The sequence below is a fragment of the Podarcis muralis genome, chromosome 14 (genome assembly GCF_964188315.1).
Source record: "Podarcis muralis chromosome 14, rPodMur119.hap1.1, whole genome shotgun sequence".
Taxonomy (NCBI): domain Eukaryota; kingdom Metazoa; phylum Chordata; class Lepidosauria; order Squamata; family Lacertidae; genus Podarcis; species Podarcis muralis.
Window position 1 is genome coordinate 32,833,919 of NC_135668.1, and position 15,378 is coordinate 32,849,296.

The 15,378-nt window shown below is 44.4% G+C and overlaps 2 protein-coding genes across 10 annotated transcripts in view; one reads left to right on the forward strand and one right to left on the reverse strand.

Moving 5' to 3' along the window:
* Positions 1–1,328: 1,328 nt before the first annotated feature.
* GNG13 (G protein subunit gamma 13) lies at positions 1,329–13,297 on the forward strand. 8 transcript variants are annotated; one of them, XM_028705329.2, is made up of 4 exons: positions 2,459–2,545; positions 4,040–4,237; positions 11,081–11,227; positions 12,135–13,297. In XM_028705329.2, exons 3-4 carry the CDS (start codon positions 11,130–11,132, stop codon positions 12,238–12,240), a joined length of 204 nt encoding a protein of 67 aa, XP_028561162.1. In that variant the 5' UTR covers positions 2,459–2,545; positions 4,040–4,237; positions 11,081–11,129; the 3' UTR covers positions 12,241–13,297. The 8 variants fall into 8 exon arrangements, with proteins under 8 accessions (XP_028561165.1, XP_028561164.1, XP_028561160.2 ...); XM_028705332.2 differs by lacking the exons at positions 2,459–2,545; positions 4,040–4,237 and adding an exon at positions 1,329–1,678; XM_028705331.2 differs by lacking the exons at positions 2,459–2,545; positions 4,040–4,237 and adding an exon at positions 2,117–2,266.
* CHTF18 (chromosome transmission fidelity factor 18) overlaps positions 13,293–15,378 on the reverse strand; it is a 36,003-nt gene continuing 33,917 nt past the window's right edge. For both annotated transcript variants that reach the window (XM_077919190.1, XM_028705323.2), the window contains exons 22-23: positions 14,072–14,129; positions 13,293–13,578 (exon numbers count right to left, since the gene is read on the reverse strand). In XM_077919190.1, coding sequence (XP_077775316.1) covers positions 13,442–13,578; positions 14,072–14,129 — 195 coding nt within the window. In that variant the 3' untranslated portion in view covers positions 13,293–13,441. The remainder of the gene's footprint in view (positions 13,579–14,071; positions 14,130–15,378) is intronic.

The window sequence follows — 15,378 nt, forward strand, 5'->3', positions numbered from 1 at the left end:
CCCTTACAGGGATCAAACTTGCAACCTTGGTGTTATCAGAACCACGTTGTAACTGACTCGGCTATCCTGCTTTCAGCAAACCTCTGCTGTTATTTTAAACCACCTCTTTCCTCTCCCTGTGCCAATCCCTTCTCACTCCCATGCTATGACCACGGGTATTGTGCAACTTGCCTACCCCAACCTAACCATACAAATCCAGGACTGAGATCAGGCACTGACTTCATGCAAATCCAGGGTTATGAGGACATGCTACAAATCCTCCAGTGGGAGCTGTGTGATGATAGCCTTATGCTTTCTTTGTATATAGGAAGAAATACAGTGGTACTTCGGGTTACATATGCTTCAGGTTACAGACACTTCAGGTTACAGACTCCACTAACCCAGAAATAGTACCTGGGGTTAAGAACTTTGCTTCAGAATGAGAACAGAAATCATGCTCCAGCGGCGCGGCAGCAGCGGGAGGCCCCATTAGCTAAAGTGGTGCTTCAGGTTAAGAACAGTTTCAGGTTAAGAACGGACCTCCGGAACGAATTAAGTTCTTAACCCGAGGTACCACTGTACATGCTTTAATTCTGAAGGGTTCCCTCCCCCATTCATTTTCTTTTCCAAATAAACATACCAAAACAAATTATATTTATGAACTATGTTGCCAAGCAATTAAGAGCCAACTTTGCAACTGGCTGGCAGATTAACAGATGGCTGGCGGTCATTGTATTACACACACACAATGTGTATTAACACACAAATGCAGTTCCATCATTCCTTAATCTGTCATGCATAACCCAAAAGCTGGTGTATAGGAAAGCCTTTCGGGGGATAGTTCTTTGTTAATAGTGATGCTCCATCTTCTAAGGTAAATTAATGAAAGGATGATTCTGTGGATTTTTGGTCTGTTTTGAATTTTACTCTTATTTTGAAGTGTGTGTGTGTGTGTGTATGTATGAGTTATACTCTGATATATGGCTATGCTCTGCCTTCACTGTCAGAAGCAGCAATGCTTCTGAATACCAGTTGCTAGAAACCACAAGCAGGGAGAGTTGCTCTTGTGCCCGGGTCCTGCTTTCAGGCTTTCAACTGGGGCATCTGGTTGGCCACTGTGAGAATAGGATGCTGGACTAGATGTGCCACTGGCCTGATCCTGCAGACTCTTATTTTCTTGTTATCTAGCGCTATGAGCATATTCACGGAAATGGTAAACACCCTCCCATTTAGATAAGCAATTGATTCATCTAGCTCATTGTTTTTGACACTGACTCGCAGCAACTTCCCGGGCTTTCAGATAAATGTCCTCTGTAGAGATTGAACCCGGGGCCATTTGCATGGCAAAACATGTGCTTCGGGCCCTGGATTAGAATGCGGCCCTCCAAACATCTGTATCTGGCCCTCAGGGCTTTCCCCAAGCCATGCCTCTCATGGGGTGCCTCAAGCACTTTCCCGAGGCTGGAATGTGCCCTAGAATTCCCTCAGGCCTCAAAAGTCTTATACGGAAATATCCAAAGCCTTTGGGTACCTGTGGTAGGAAGTTCCACTTGGTAAAAAAAAATACTTGACAAACATTTACCATGCTTTAACGGTGCCCACATTTTATCATCTGAAGCTGCCACCTCTGCCTGCTGCCCGTGAGATAGATACCAGGTTGTTTTTCAGTGTGCAGAAAATCGCACTCGACAAACCCTCCGTGAGTGAGCAGCCCAGAGGCCATTTTGTTGATTGTCATTCCCATTTAAGAGGATGAAGACAGGGAGCCCTGTGGCAGCCGGCCCAACAAGAATGACGTCTTTCTCCAGAATGACGTCTTTCTCTGGGCAGCTACGTGGGGAGTTTGTGTGTGTTTTGCTGTCCCACTATAGTAAGATCTCCCAAAATCCAATAACCCACATCCCAACGTCACTTTGCTGCCACCAAAGCCCCACTCCCCAATCCCTTCTGATAATTGTTTTGAAAAGGCAGCGCTCGGAGATTACGCTGATGTCAAAACAGCTTGATAATCTGGTCTTTGGGGATCCGCTATCACTGACCTCTTTAACATAATAGACACGTGGTGTCCCTGGGGGTGGGGAATGAGTTTTGACCTGCAGGGTGGAAGGCTCTGGAAGGAAGGTTTTGTTCTGGTGGAGGGGGGGAGTGATGTTCAGGTCATGACCTACCAGCAAAAGTGTACCAGCAAAAAGCCTTTGCCATCTTGCTTTTTAATTTTTTTGCTTTATTTTTTGTTCTTATACTCTGAAGATCCTCAAAGGATGTGCATTCCTCTGTGTCCCCATGGGTGAGCATGCCTTCTCCCTTAGAACAGGGGTGGGGAATCTTTTTCAGCCCAAGGGCCACATTACCTCCTAGGCAGCCTCCCAAGGGCCACATGGTGGTAGTGGGTGGGGCCAGAGGCAAACGTGGCATAGCAACAAATGAACATTTTGCCTTTGTACAGCAAGCAAGATTCTACATGCACCACTTTCCTCTGCCATTATCTAAATTCAAGGACATGAATTTCAGTCTTGGCAGAAAATGCTCTTGAATGGGAAGCTGGGCAAATAGGAGGCTTGGTCAGGTAAAGAGGCCCAGAGCTATTTTATTTATTAACTTTTGTCTTTCCTGAGGGAGCTCTGGATGGCAAACAGCAAAGCAGTAAAACAATACAATTACAAATGAAATATTTTAAAATGTTAAGAATGCATAGAAATATTTTAAAATATACCATTACTGTTAGTAATTTCAAGGTCACAGGGAACAGTAACTTTTAGCCATCAAATGCCTCAGTAAACAGGAATATTTTTAAATTCCTGCTAAATGTTAGTAATGAGGGAGAGAGGCACACTCAGTTGGGAAGATGTTCTGGAAATGGGGAGCCACCACCAAGGAGGTCCTTTCATGGTCTGACAGGCTTGATAATACCGGAGGCACTCTTTCAGGTATTTTGGTCCCCAGCTGTTTAGGACTTTTGTACACCAGTACTAACACTTTGAAAAGGGCCTGGTAGCTTGCTACCCAGTTAGTGAGGCATTCTCAGAAGAATCAGTGGCCCATGATCCCATTGGGCTGAGCCCCTTGCCAACTCAGCAGCCACATTCTGCATTAGCTGCAGCCTCAAGACCGTCTTCAAGGGCAGCCCCATGGGCAATCTTTAATAATAAGGCACCCTGTGTGAGGCCAAAATTTGGTGCTCCCAATTTTGTACCCCCTCGGTCCGATGCCCTGTGTGAGGGAACCACCTGCACCACCCTAAATCTGGTGCTGTCCACGTCAAACGCATTACATAAATCCTATAGGAGGGGGGTGATGCTCTTCTGATGCTCAGCAAGGTTAAGATCAGCAAAGAGGGCCCTCTTGACAGTTCCTCTGCCCTCATAAGTAGTCTGGGAGAGGACCTTCTCTGTGGCTTCATCTGATGCTCTACCTGAGATGTGTGTTTTCAGAGTCCGCCCTATTCCTGTGACAGATCTGTTTTAACTTTTTAATTCTGGATTTTAAATTGTTGCAACCCACCCTGGAATCTTCTAGTGAAGGGTGGGTAATGTAATAATAATAATAAAAAATAAATAAATTGGCCTACAGAGCCAATCCCCTACCATGATGGTGATTGGTTTTATTTATTTGCTAGGCCTGCTAAGCAGGTGCACCAGAAATAGTGATATATAACACACTTGTTTTGCTTTTGCCCACAGTGTGCATCTTTAGGTGTTCCTCACCCATCCCTCCAGGCCCCAGGGATGCAATTAAGGAGCTGTTCTTAAGAGAGGGGAAGAGGTATCTATGGCAGCCCAAGCATCCTTTGCCTCCATCCCGATCCCTCTAATGAGACAGCCACCTCAGCACCTTATCCCCATGGCTTTGTTTCAGCAGAACCTGTTGTAAGAGGGCATTTGGAGCGATCGCTACCCGTGGAAGACAAAGGGTGCACTTTCTCTTTCTCAGCTTATCTGGGCTCCAAGCTGCTAAACAGAGCACCCGCGGGAGGGAGGAGGCTGGGGGGGGGGATTTCTCATTATCCCTGTTCTTTCCCTTTTGGGAGGCAGCTGGGCAGACTTTAATAGATTACATTCAGGATTTCAGATTGTTAACAGCAACGGAGGGTTCTGCTTGGAGAGGCGAGCGTACGGCTGAAAGTCCTGGGAAGCTGTTTTGAGCCTTTTTTTAGGTGGGCACACTCTTCTTCAGTGGGGAAAATCTTCCTTTCAAAAAGAAAAAGAACAAACACAACTTTTCCCCTTTGGTCTTTTAAGCCCATACTGCTTCTTCCAAGGTAGGTTGCTGGTTTTGACTTCTTTTATTAATAAAACATCATGCCAATAGATGGGGTGAATATTTCTGGTTACAAAAAAAATGGGATTGGTTTTGACCTCCAGACCAAGGCCTTTCCCCATCTCTACTCCTACAAATTTCTGACTTTTTATCATTGTTTCGCTGAATCCAACCATGTTTTACTCGGAAATCAATGAATCCAAGCTAGTTGTGTATTAATTTCAGTGGATCTACTCTGAGTAGGGATAACATTGGATGTGGCCCATTGACTGGAAATTAATGATAATTAAAGGAAACTTCCATGTCTAGGAATAGTATATCTTTTGAATATCAAGATGCTGGAGGAGGGGGCAAGCAAAACCAGGTAGCTGCCACCTTCATGCTTCCAGAGACATCTGGTAGTTGGAATGTGGGGAGCTGCCTTATACCAAGTCAGATGGTTGGTTCACCTAGTGTTTTCTACACTGACCGGCAGCGGCTCTCCATGAATTTAGACAGGAGTCTTTTCACAGCCCTCCCTGGAGATGCTGAGGATTGAACCTGGGACCATCTGATGCTCTACCATTGAGCTAAAGGATGCAGCACTAGATAACCCCTTAAATCCCACCTGTAGGTTGCTTCCTGCGAGAGAGAAATGTATGTGTATTCCTGGCCTGGTTAACAGAGAGGGATGTTACTATTGAAAAAGGAACTTATTTCTGCTTGGCATCTTTTAAGCAATGCTGACAATTATTTTTACTTTAAAAGATGTATCATCTTTTCCAACAACGAAATGGTGCTCATTCCTATGCCATTTGGTTTTTAGCAGCAGAAGCAATCCCCATTTTTATCCTTGTAGACATGATGGTGTTATGATTTTTAAGTGAGTTTAAAATGAAAAGTAGCACATATTTCTCAGGGTTGGCAAATGCTCCTTTTCCCTTTTTTTGTGTGTGTGTTCTGGCATATCAGGAATGTCGAAGCAGTTGTAAAGCATGGTATTATGGGTGAATGATGAAATGTGAAGTGTGTGCACATGACTGTCTTACAGGGAGGCCCAGTAAAACCAGTAAGTCCAGGTTAGGAAACTCCCTAGATGCACTGTTGTTCTAGAGCAAGATCGAGACTCCTCCGCCATGCCACACAACCAGAGACTGGATCCCGGGATGTGCCCCAGGATCTACTGCAGCCCCAGAGAATGGCATCTGGGGAGGGCGTCTGAAATTTGCTGTCCTGTGTGGATTCATTTGAGCTCTTAAAGCTTGTTTGTTTTTCAACTGTGCCTTCGCCCAGAGGGAGATGAAACGCAATGGACTAGCTGTGTTGGCACGGCCGACTGATGCACTCAAGGTCCCTGATGCTCTGGTGTGTTTGTTATGGAGTATGTTGTGCTGGGCATGGATCTGCTAATTTTGGGTTAGCTCAACACTTGGGTGGAGTCCGGACTCCTGTTTTGGGCATAAAGCATTTGATTGCAACTGGGAACATCTGGAAGTGCAGAGCTGGTGCTGTACTACTGAACTAAGATCCCAGTCCTCATGGGTCTGAATAAAGGGACAATTTAAATAGGAACATAGGAAGTCATCGTATACTGAGTCGCACCAACTTGCCCAGTTTTGTGAACACTGACCGGCAGAGGCCCTCCAGGGTCTTAACCTGGAGCCTTTCCTCAGCCTTCCCCAGAGATGCCAGGGATTAAATCGGGGACCCTCTGCATGTAAAATTGCAGTCCTCATGGACCTGCGACCTTCTGCATGCAAAGCACCCGTTCCACCACTGAGCTTACCACCCTTTCCCAGAAGAAATGGGCTTGGCTGTGCCTGATGGGGAGTTGTAGTCCAAAATCATTTGGAGGGCACCAGGTTGGGGAAGACTGTCTTAGATGGTTGGGCTTATATCCACCTAAGTTAGGCACAACATAGACCCATTGAAATTACTGAATTTGCTAGTCATGGCCAGTAATTTCAGTGGGGCTACACTGCTTAGAAATAACTTTGGGTACAACCTGATGTCCTTCTCCTTAGCAGATGTGACGCAGCATCTCTCTTGACCCGATAGCTTTTCATACTATTCAAATTGCAATCAAATCAGACCCGGAGATTGCTTAGTTAAATGGCAATGTGTGTGATGCATGCAAAGTGGCAGCCTTTTCAAGCCCTGGTGTGAGAGGGCTGAGTTTCTACAGGGCAGGAGCTGGACTGCTAAGGTAGGTGTTTGTTCTCTGTTCACTCCTGCAAATATCTAGCCATTGAGATAGTCCATACTTGTCCAGAATCAGGTTCTTATAAAATTTATTATCTGTTTATTTCATAAGATAGTTTCTCATTTGTCTAGTCTTAAGTTTGGTTTGAGAATATTTTTTTTTAAGCGTCTTTAAAATGCATTTTAGTGCAAATTTCTCTCAATATGCATGTTTGTATGCAATTTGGCCAAAATATACACATTTTGAAAAGTAATTTCCCCTAATGTATATTGTTTGCATGCTGTATGCATTATTATGTACACTTTAGCTGAGCTAGAGAATCAGGATTGTTTTCAAATTCTTCCTGAAAGTTGATAACGATGGAGACAGTCACACCTCATTAGGGAGTGCAGTTCATAACCGGACAATTGCAGTTGAAAAGAGCCTGTCATGGGTCAAATATGAAAGACATATTTGCAGAAACAGATAGCAAGGAGACCTTAGCTGCAGTATTGCTGGCATAGGCTGTCTCCTCTCCTCTCCTCACCCTGTGCCAGTGAAAACTCGGGTTGGGAAAACAGCAGCTGTGCTTGAACGTAATATGTGGCCTTTCAGATATAATGATTTTAGTGGTTTTAGATATCAAACATATGTTGGCGTCATTTGCCCCTTCCTCTTTGGAGGCTTCCTGGCCAATACATTAGTTAGAAAGAAATGCATTTCTGGTGGTTCCCTTCAGATGTTTTGGACTATAGCAATGAGTCCCATGTGCTGGCGGGAACAGATGGGTTTTGTGATCCAGAACTTCTGGAAGGTATGAAGTTGGATAAGACCTCAGTGTTCTCAATGGATTCAATAGTTGGCCCCTCAGTTAAAAGGCAGGTATAGAATTGTAGAGTTGGAAGGGACCCTCATGATCATCTAGTCCACCCCCCTGCAATGCAGGAATAAGCTGCTGTCCCATAAGGGGATCAAACCTGTGACCTGTGCATTATCAGCACCACACTCTAACCAACTGTTACTTGATTCAGTAATATAAATGTGGACAACAGTAATATGAACACAGATGCCCTTTGGGAGGTAGCTCTGGTGTGTTATACCCAACTCAGAGTCGACCCATTAAAGTACATAAACCTAGGCTAGCCATGCCCATTATTTGAATGGGTCTACTCTGAGTAACATCAACACTGGTGACAACCCATTCTTAGCAGGAAATGGCACCCCGAAGGATATATTTTTATCCCCTAATCACAGAGCCAAAACCATATTGAAAATAATAATGAAATATGGGTGGCATCCAGTGCCGGTCCTTCTCAGGGTAGACCTATTGAAGTTAATCAACATGACTAACATTCATTTCAGTGGGTCTGCTCTGAGTAGGATTCCTTAATGTACAGCCTCCCATTGATTAAGGAAGTAGTAAACTAATGAATCAAATTCCCATTGATAAACCAACCAACAAAAGCTGCTCAGGCAGAACTGTTTGGCCAACAACTTGCAGTGTGTGGCTGTGTTAAACTATGCCCCCTGGAAACAATCTGGCAATATGTTGGTTTTGTGGAGCTTAACCCCTACCTCTCCCCCCCCCCTCGTTCACCATCAACCACAGTACTGCCAAACAGCGATTTACTTAGGGATTTAATCTCTCATTTCCATCAAGCCAGCAACAGCTGCTTGCTCTCTTCCCCTCCCCTTCCTCAGACCCTCCTGCAGGAGACAGCATTTAGAAGGATTTGTTAGTTAAATGCTAATGCCACAAGATAAAACTATGCAAATCATAGGATGGGGGGGAAGCATCACTTTCCCATAAGCCTGGCCCCACAGCCTACTTTGAAATACTGCGTATGCTGGGGTCATCCCCAGATAGATAGCTCCAACCTCAAAGGGCTTCCCAGCTCTGGATTTCAGAGTCATCACCATGGACTCTCACACTCACCCCACAGAATTATTTGCAAAGGAGACATAGACTCCTTGTCTAATAGTGACTGCCAGTCTCTGCAAGCGCAGCAAGAGAACACACTTTGGCTTCCAGAGAAAACTTTGCTTTGACTTTTATTTTTAACAGATCCATTTTCCTAGACCTTATGAAAAGTGGTTTCTCAAATTCCATTTGCTTGTGTCCACAGCCAATGAGAGGCTGTGAGAGCCATTGCTGAATGAGGATCCCAGTGGAGGTGTAGAGGGTGGCTTTCAGGGACCAAGGCAGTTCCTTGCCCCATAACTAAACTAACTTTTGCCATTTAACACTATGCAAACAATGTTTAGATTACTAAATGTACGCAAGGACACAGCACTCACTCTTGGGGCGCAGATTATGTTGTTTTAAAATACACATAGTCCTGCCTTTAATCTGGGACAAAAGGCTCATGCTAGCTTTCCCCAGGAGTTCGTTTTTGGAGTTGAGGGCCCTGGAAAATCTCCTCTCTGCACAATTTAAAGCAGGAGTGGGGAACTTCAGGCCCAGGAGTCAAATCTGGCCCTTCAGATTTCTCTATCCAGCCCTTTGGACTCTCTCCAGACCACTCCCCTCACTCTCCAGAGTGGTGTAGTGGTTAAGAGCGGTAGTCTCGTAATCTGGGGAACCGGGTTCGCGTCTCCGCTCCTCCACATGCAGCTGCTGGGTGACCTTGGGCCAGTTACACTTCTTTGAAGTCTCTCAGCCCCACTCACCTCACAGAGTGTTTGTTGTGGGGGAGGAAGGGAAAGGAGAATGTTAGCCGCTTTGAGACTCCTTAAAGGGAGTGAAAGGCGGGATATCAAATCCAAACTCTTCTTCTTCTTTTTCTTCTTCTTCTCCTTTCTTCACATCCTCCTTGAGTGTTTTTTGCCTGGCTGGAACATGCCCTTGAACTCCTACAGTCTGGATGAAGAGAGATGTATTTGATCCCCACTCCTGGTTTAAAGGCATAGGAACTCTTTTTTGCTGGGCATTTGCCCACCCTCTCAAAGAGCCCCTCCCCCAAATCCACCAGGCATAGGATGGCCATCTCTGACCTGAAAGAAAGCCACTTAGCACAGTTAGACTTTGTGTGATTAGCAGAAATGTAATAGGTGAGATCATGGGGAATAATGTGGTGATGGGAGAGAGCTTGACCTGCTGAGGTTATACAGTGGTATCTCGGGTTACATACACTTCAGGTTACATACGCTTCAGGTTACAGACTCTGCTAACCCAGAAATAGTACCTCAGGTTAAGAACTTTGCTTCAGGATGAGAACAGAAATTGTACTCCGGTGGTGTGGCAGCAGCAGGAGGCCCCATTCGCTAAAGTGGTGCTTCAGGTTAAGAACGGACCTCCGGAACAAATTAAGTACTTAACCTGAGGTACCACTGTAGTGCCAAAGGCTTGTGGAGATGCAGAACCAGGGCAACCGGAGGCTCAAAGGGAGATTGATCATTACACCAAAGTTTGTCACCAAAGGTAGGAAAGGCACCTGCTACATCTGTCGTATTTCCACTTGTCATCTTGCCCACAGTGGTTACCATATGAAAGATTACGTAGAATAATAGAATTGCAGAGTTGGAGGGCGACCCCAGGAGTCTAGTCCAACCCCCTGCAATGCAGAACTTAAGGCAGCCTGTACCAACTTGATGTCCTCCGGATGTTCTGTACTACTACTGCAACATCTTTTGCCCCTCCCAATTTTATTTTATTTTTAAATTTAGTTTTTGAGCTTTTAATTTTTGCTTTGGGTAGTTGCTTCCTCTTTTTGTCTGTGTTTTTGTGGGAGGGTAGATTTTTTTCTGCTTTTGTGGAGGATCTGAGCATCACCAGTTTTTCCTTTTGTGAAATGGGTATTTTGTGATGGATCCAGGGGCACTGAGCTCAGAAGGCTGACTGGAAAGAAATTCCATCTCAGAGGGGGGAAACTGACCCACATTCAGTCCTTCCCTATCTGTGCTTGGTGAAGCAAAGTATATGCAAAGGCAAGATCCAACATGGCCATTAGTCCCAATTTCCCTGATGCATCAATTGTGGGTGTTAACACCTCCTGTTCCCTCTCCAGAGCTCTGTCCTTTGAAAACATACTCACTATTTTTCCCTGAGAAAAGTTTTACTTGATGTAAAGTCAGGCTATTTTACTTGATCAGCAGGCAGCCTGCCCTAGAGACAACTTGGACCAATTCTTATTTTTAGTTCAATCTTTCTTTAACCGACATTAGTCCCTTTGTAGCAAACTCAGGTGCCAAGAGCCAACAGGATGCTGGGAAACATGTGTGCACTGGTGTATTGTTGTGGATTCAGGATTTATCTCATTTTTAGGACATATTATTGAATGCTGTTGGTATGTTTGTGTTTATGTAACCCATATATTTTTTCCTCTCTCTCAAATACAAGCTCTGAGGTTTGCAATATCTATAAACAATCTTAAAAAAATAAAAATAAAACTTGGGAGTGAGGGAAGGGGAGATTCAAAGCACCAAAATGTCCCGGGAGGGTTGAGTATGCTCAGGAGCAATGCAATGTTTAATGTTAGTTGGAAAGGAAAGCATGGTTCAAAATCTCTGCCATGAAGCTTGCCGACCAACCTTAGCTCAGTCACTACTTCTTATCCTCACAACAGTCCTGCTAAATAGATCAGGGTAATTTCTTGGCGGGGGGGGGGCTCCAGCATGCACTCCTTGGAAGAGGGACAAACGAGTCAATTAAAATCTACTCTCCATTTTTAATTTTCTGCCTAGGTTGACGCTTCTCCTTCTCTGACCCGAACAGCCACCAAGCCACGTCCCCATGGATGAATGGGAAGCCCCTCAGTGGAAGAAGGAAGTCGAAAGCCTTAAGTACCAGCTGGCTTACAAGAGGGAGATGTCCTCAAAAACGATCCCCGAGTGAGTCCACAAACAGCTTCCTTTCTTGCTGTTTCTCATTTCACATAAGTGGAATCCAGCATACTAAGAACATCAGGCTTACTTTAAACCTCCCTCTCAGGTTTCTAGCCCCAGCAGCGACAAAGATAGGCTTGAAATGGAGTGGAAAACACCTAATGTTGGGCACCTGCTTTGAATGCAGATGGTCCCGGGTTCAATCCCCAATGGTATCTCTGGGTAGGGCTGGGGCTCTGGCCTGAAACCCTGGAGAGCTGCTGCCAGTCAGTGTGGACAATACTGAGCTGCCAACACCACTGTGCATTGCATCCTTCTCTCTTGAGAAATCCTGGGGGCTGCTGTCCTATGAGAAAGTGGAGGCTTTTGAGGGCAGATACTCTGCCACCCTCAAAATCCTCTAGCTGTGTGTTTCCTGCTGGCAAACGTATTTAAAAGCTACTCAGGAACATGAATCTTAAGAATGAAGAGCTTTCCCTAAGATATTTGGCTCTAGAAATACACATCACAGCAACAGAAATAGATGCAGGCCTGGGATCTTTCTTGGTACCCAAGAAGCTTCAGTTCACAAGCCCGCAAGTTTTCATCTATGTAGAGAGTGCCTCTGGGTACAATAAGATGGTATGTGGTTGGGGTCTCACTGGCCCAGCACTCTGATGTCAACCCATCTACCTTGTAAAGCTGGTGTACTTAGCCTGTGGCCTCCAGATGATGCTGAACTTCAACTCCCCAGCAAGTATGGCCATAGATGATGGGGAGTTATAATTCAGCAGAATTTTTTTTCTTAAGTTTAAAAAAAAGGGAGAGAAGGACATGAGATTTGGGACCAGGCCCAAGATACTCTGGGCTCAGCCAGACATTGGCCTAATACTGCAACGAGGAAAGACCCTCATGTATTCTCTTTCCACCCTAGATTTCTTAAGTGGATAGAAGATGGCATTCCAGAAGATCCATTTCTGAACCCAGAGCTGATGAAGAACAATCCGTGGGTGGAAAAGGGGAAATGCACCATCCTCTAACCCACTGCCTCCCAAAATTTCGTCCACGATAAATAAAAATGGCTTCCTTTGGAGATACTCAAAATTGCATGAAAACTTAATGTATAAAGTTTTTATTTTAGTTCCTCACTATGGCTAAACTCACACTTTACCTCCCCCCCCCTTGCTAGCACAGTTGAGTTCATATAGTGACTAATTAAAGGTTTCCCTCATTTGTATGATTTAGGGAAGAGCATTCTCCCTTCCCCTGGGTTAAAATGGGAGGTGCACTTCAAACCACTGACATACAGATTTCACAGAACAGGCAGGCATCCTCCCTGCAAATGTTGTACAATCAAGTCCATTGCACCTCCTTCCAAATCCAACTTTCCCCCCGTTGCCTACGGAGATAGGGGCACAGGAATACCTATGTACTTTCTGGAGCAATGGTGATGCTTCTGGGGGTTCCCTTCTACCCACCAGCTATGGTCTGGGCTGCATGAGAGAATCCAGGTGCATATAGAATTGCTTCCCTCCTGTTCATATGTTGGCGGTGCTAGGTAGCAGAATTGGTGCTGAATGAGGTCTTCCAGTCTTGACAGATGAAGGACATATCTAAGAGTGGATCACCATTTCTCAAGACATGTCACACTCTGTCCTAGTGGCACTGGGCTGTGTGCCCCTGTTCACCATTTGGGAACAATCACTGAAGAGAGTACGGATGTGAAAGAGACCCAACTGTTTTGAATTTTGGCATCACCATCTGGGAAGATGCAGAACAGGATAATAAAATGGTAGAGTTGGGAGGGACCCAAAAGAATAATCTAATCCAACCCCCTTCAATGCAGGAATCACAACAAAAACTAAACAAAATTTGCAGCTTTATGAACCCTGTAGTTTCTCTTTCCTATACACCTGCAATTCTTTTTTTGTCTTTTTAGGGGGGACTTGTAAAGGAGCAACAAGTTTTATAAAATAATTTTTGATTACTTTAAATACTTTTTTTTGTATCTTGTAGGATATACCGTTTTGCAGTTAAAAAAAAAAAGCTAAGCAAATGTGACAAGGGCTTCTAAGCAAAATAAAGAAAGTGATACTGTGCATGTCTCAAATTTATTCCTTTCTTTTTATATATAAAATAGGATTCAATACAAAAGCATACATAAACATTTTTGTTCAAAATATCCTTACATGGTACCCACATGCCAGCTGACTCACGTGCTGCCTGCCCACGTTTCATTCACTAGAACAAATCTTTAATGTAAATATTTCTCCGAACTGCATTGGAGACACCTTCGTTGAACCGGAACCAAACATCGCTCTGCCCAACAGCCTTCCCAATTTGTTTTTCTATTCGGTTTTTCTCAGGTTCCTGATTGGCTGTTGAGAAAGAGGAAAAAGAAAGACGTTAATATTGATGAAGGAATTTTCAGGGATGGGAGCCTATGGTCCTTCAGACGTTCTTAACCTCCAACTTCCATCAGTCCCAGCCAGCATGACTAATGGTCAAGGAAAATGGGAGTTGTAGTCCAATAACATGTGGAGGGCCACAAATGTTCCATTAGTGCTGCAAACTGATTATGCAACTGATCTCCCAGGTCTTAGATAATCACTCTTAACCACTACACTACAGAGGCAAAGTCAGGACAAAAAGGTTCAACCTCAGCATTTGCCCAAAGCTGTATAATGAAGGCACCAGATGGACCTCTGTGGGGAGGGAGTTCTACAACTTAGGGGCCACCACAGAGAAGGCCTTGTGTGTATGTACCAAGGCAGCTAAACCATCTTCTCTGCTGGCACCATCTATCCACTTCAGTAAGCCCAGTCTCCTTCCCCCTGCTGATGGAAATTTCCTCCCCACCCCAGAACATACCTGCCGACGGAGACACATTTTTCTTGACAATCGCACGGCCAAAGAAATCTGTTTCTGGCTGCGGAAAGGAACAGAAGCCATTATGAGAGTGCACCATCTACTCCCCACATCACCCACAGTTGTTAAAGGCAATCCATCTGCCTGGTTTCCTCAGAGAAACCCAATGTCACATGGGCACGGAGCTTTGCATAGGACTTCCAGCATAGCTACAGAATGCGGGTTTACCCTGGAATGTGTTCTGATGCATCTAGAGACATTTGCTCATTGATGATCACCCATGCAAATAGCTACCAGGCAGACCCCACTGTGTTTCCTGGAGAACAACTCTCCAAACCAAGAAATGTCTGGCAGCGGACACTGCAAAACCAGCAAAGTATTGCCCAATCCTGGAATGCTTTTAACCTTAATAATTTGGATTGCTGGCATTCAAGGGCTTGGTGAATTGCCTTATGGAAAAGGTATCTCATATACTAAAGGGCAGAGAGCTTGAATGACAATTTTTTTAGTATCTATGGCATCATTTTATTTCTTATATAAATAGTGAAGTGCATGGTCACTTAGCGCCACCAGTATATGTCAATGTCTAGCTTATTTAAGACAATGCAGAAACTTTATTCTCAATAATGATGGAACTCACAAGTCGAGAATACTTGTATTTCTATAAAGCTTTATAAAGGGAATTTTTGTATTTATTAATATTTTACTATCCCTTTGGAGCTACGCTATATCTTTGTACTTTAAAGTTCAGATTTTTGATTCTTTGGGGTTTTTTTTGTTAGGACTGCACTTTTTTCTTGGTTAACAAAACAATAAAATATAAAACAAAACAAAACAAAACAAAACAAATAAGCCCCCGCCCCCCAGCAAAGGGACATCTAGTTTGCAGGCATCACACTATAGCATTGCACAACTTCAAGTGAAGGACCATCCTATAGAAGGCACGGCAGCAGGCAGCCTCAAGAGAAAGGCTGTATAGCTCAGTGCATCTGCTTTGAATGCAGAAGATCTCCATGTTGGGTTGGGGAGAGACTCCCTGCCTGAAACTGAATAACTGCTACCAGTCAATGTAGACAATACTATGGCAGCTTTCTATAGGTTCACCAACCCAGTGGATAAATTAGTTTTATTATCCACACCTCTTAGTGAAAAAGAATGCTATGCACAAGGTCTGCAACCCGGCTTCAACCTCGTGGAAAAGGCTGTTTGGGATGCAGCATATTCCTGTACCTTTGAGCTGCACCTAGAAGCCAGCATTGGCTCTCATGCTAACATAAAAGTGGCCTTGCTGATCTTTACAATCGCCACCC

Excerpts from the sequence above, each read along its gene's own strand:
- GNG13 (XM_028705327.2), top strand. The coding sequence starts at position 2,513 with ATGGGAAGCTGGGCAAATAGGAGGCTTGGTCAG. Across the intron at positions 2,546-11,111 it reads CAAATAGGAGGCTTGGTCAG|CCACCAAGCCACGTCCCCAT; the intron begins GTAAAGAGGCCC and ends TGACCCGAACAG. Across the intron at positions 11,228-12,134 it reads TCCTCAAAAACGATCCCCGA|ATTTCTTAAGTGGATAGAAG; the intron begins GTGAGTCCACAA and ends TTTCCACCCTAG.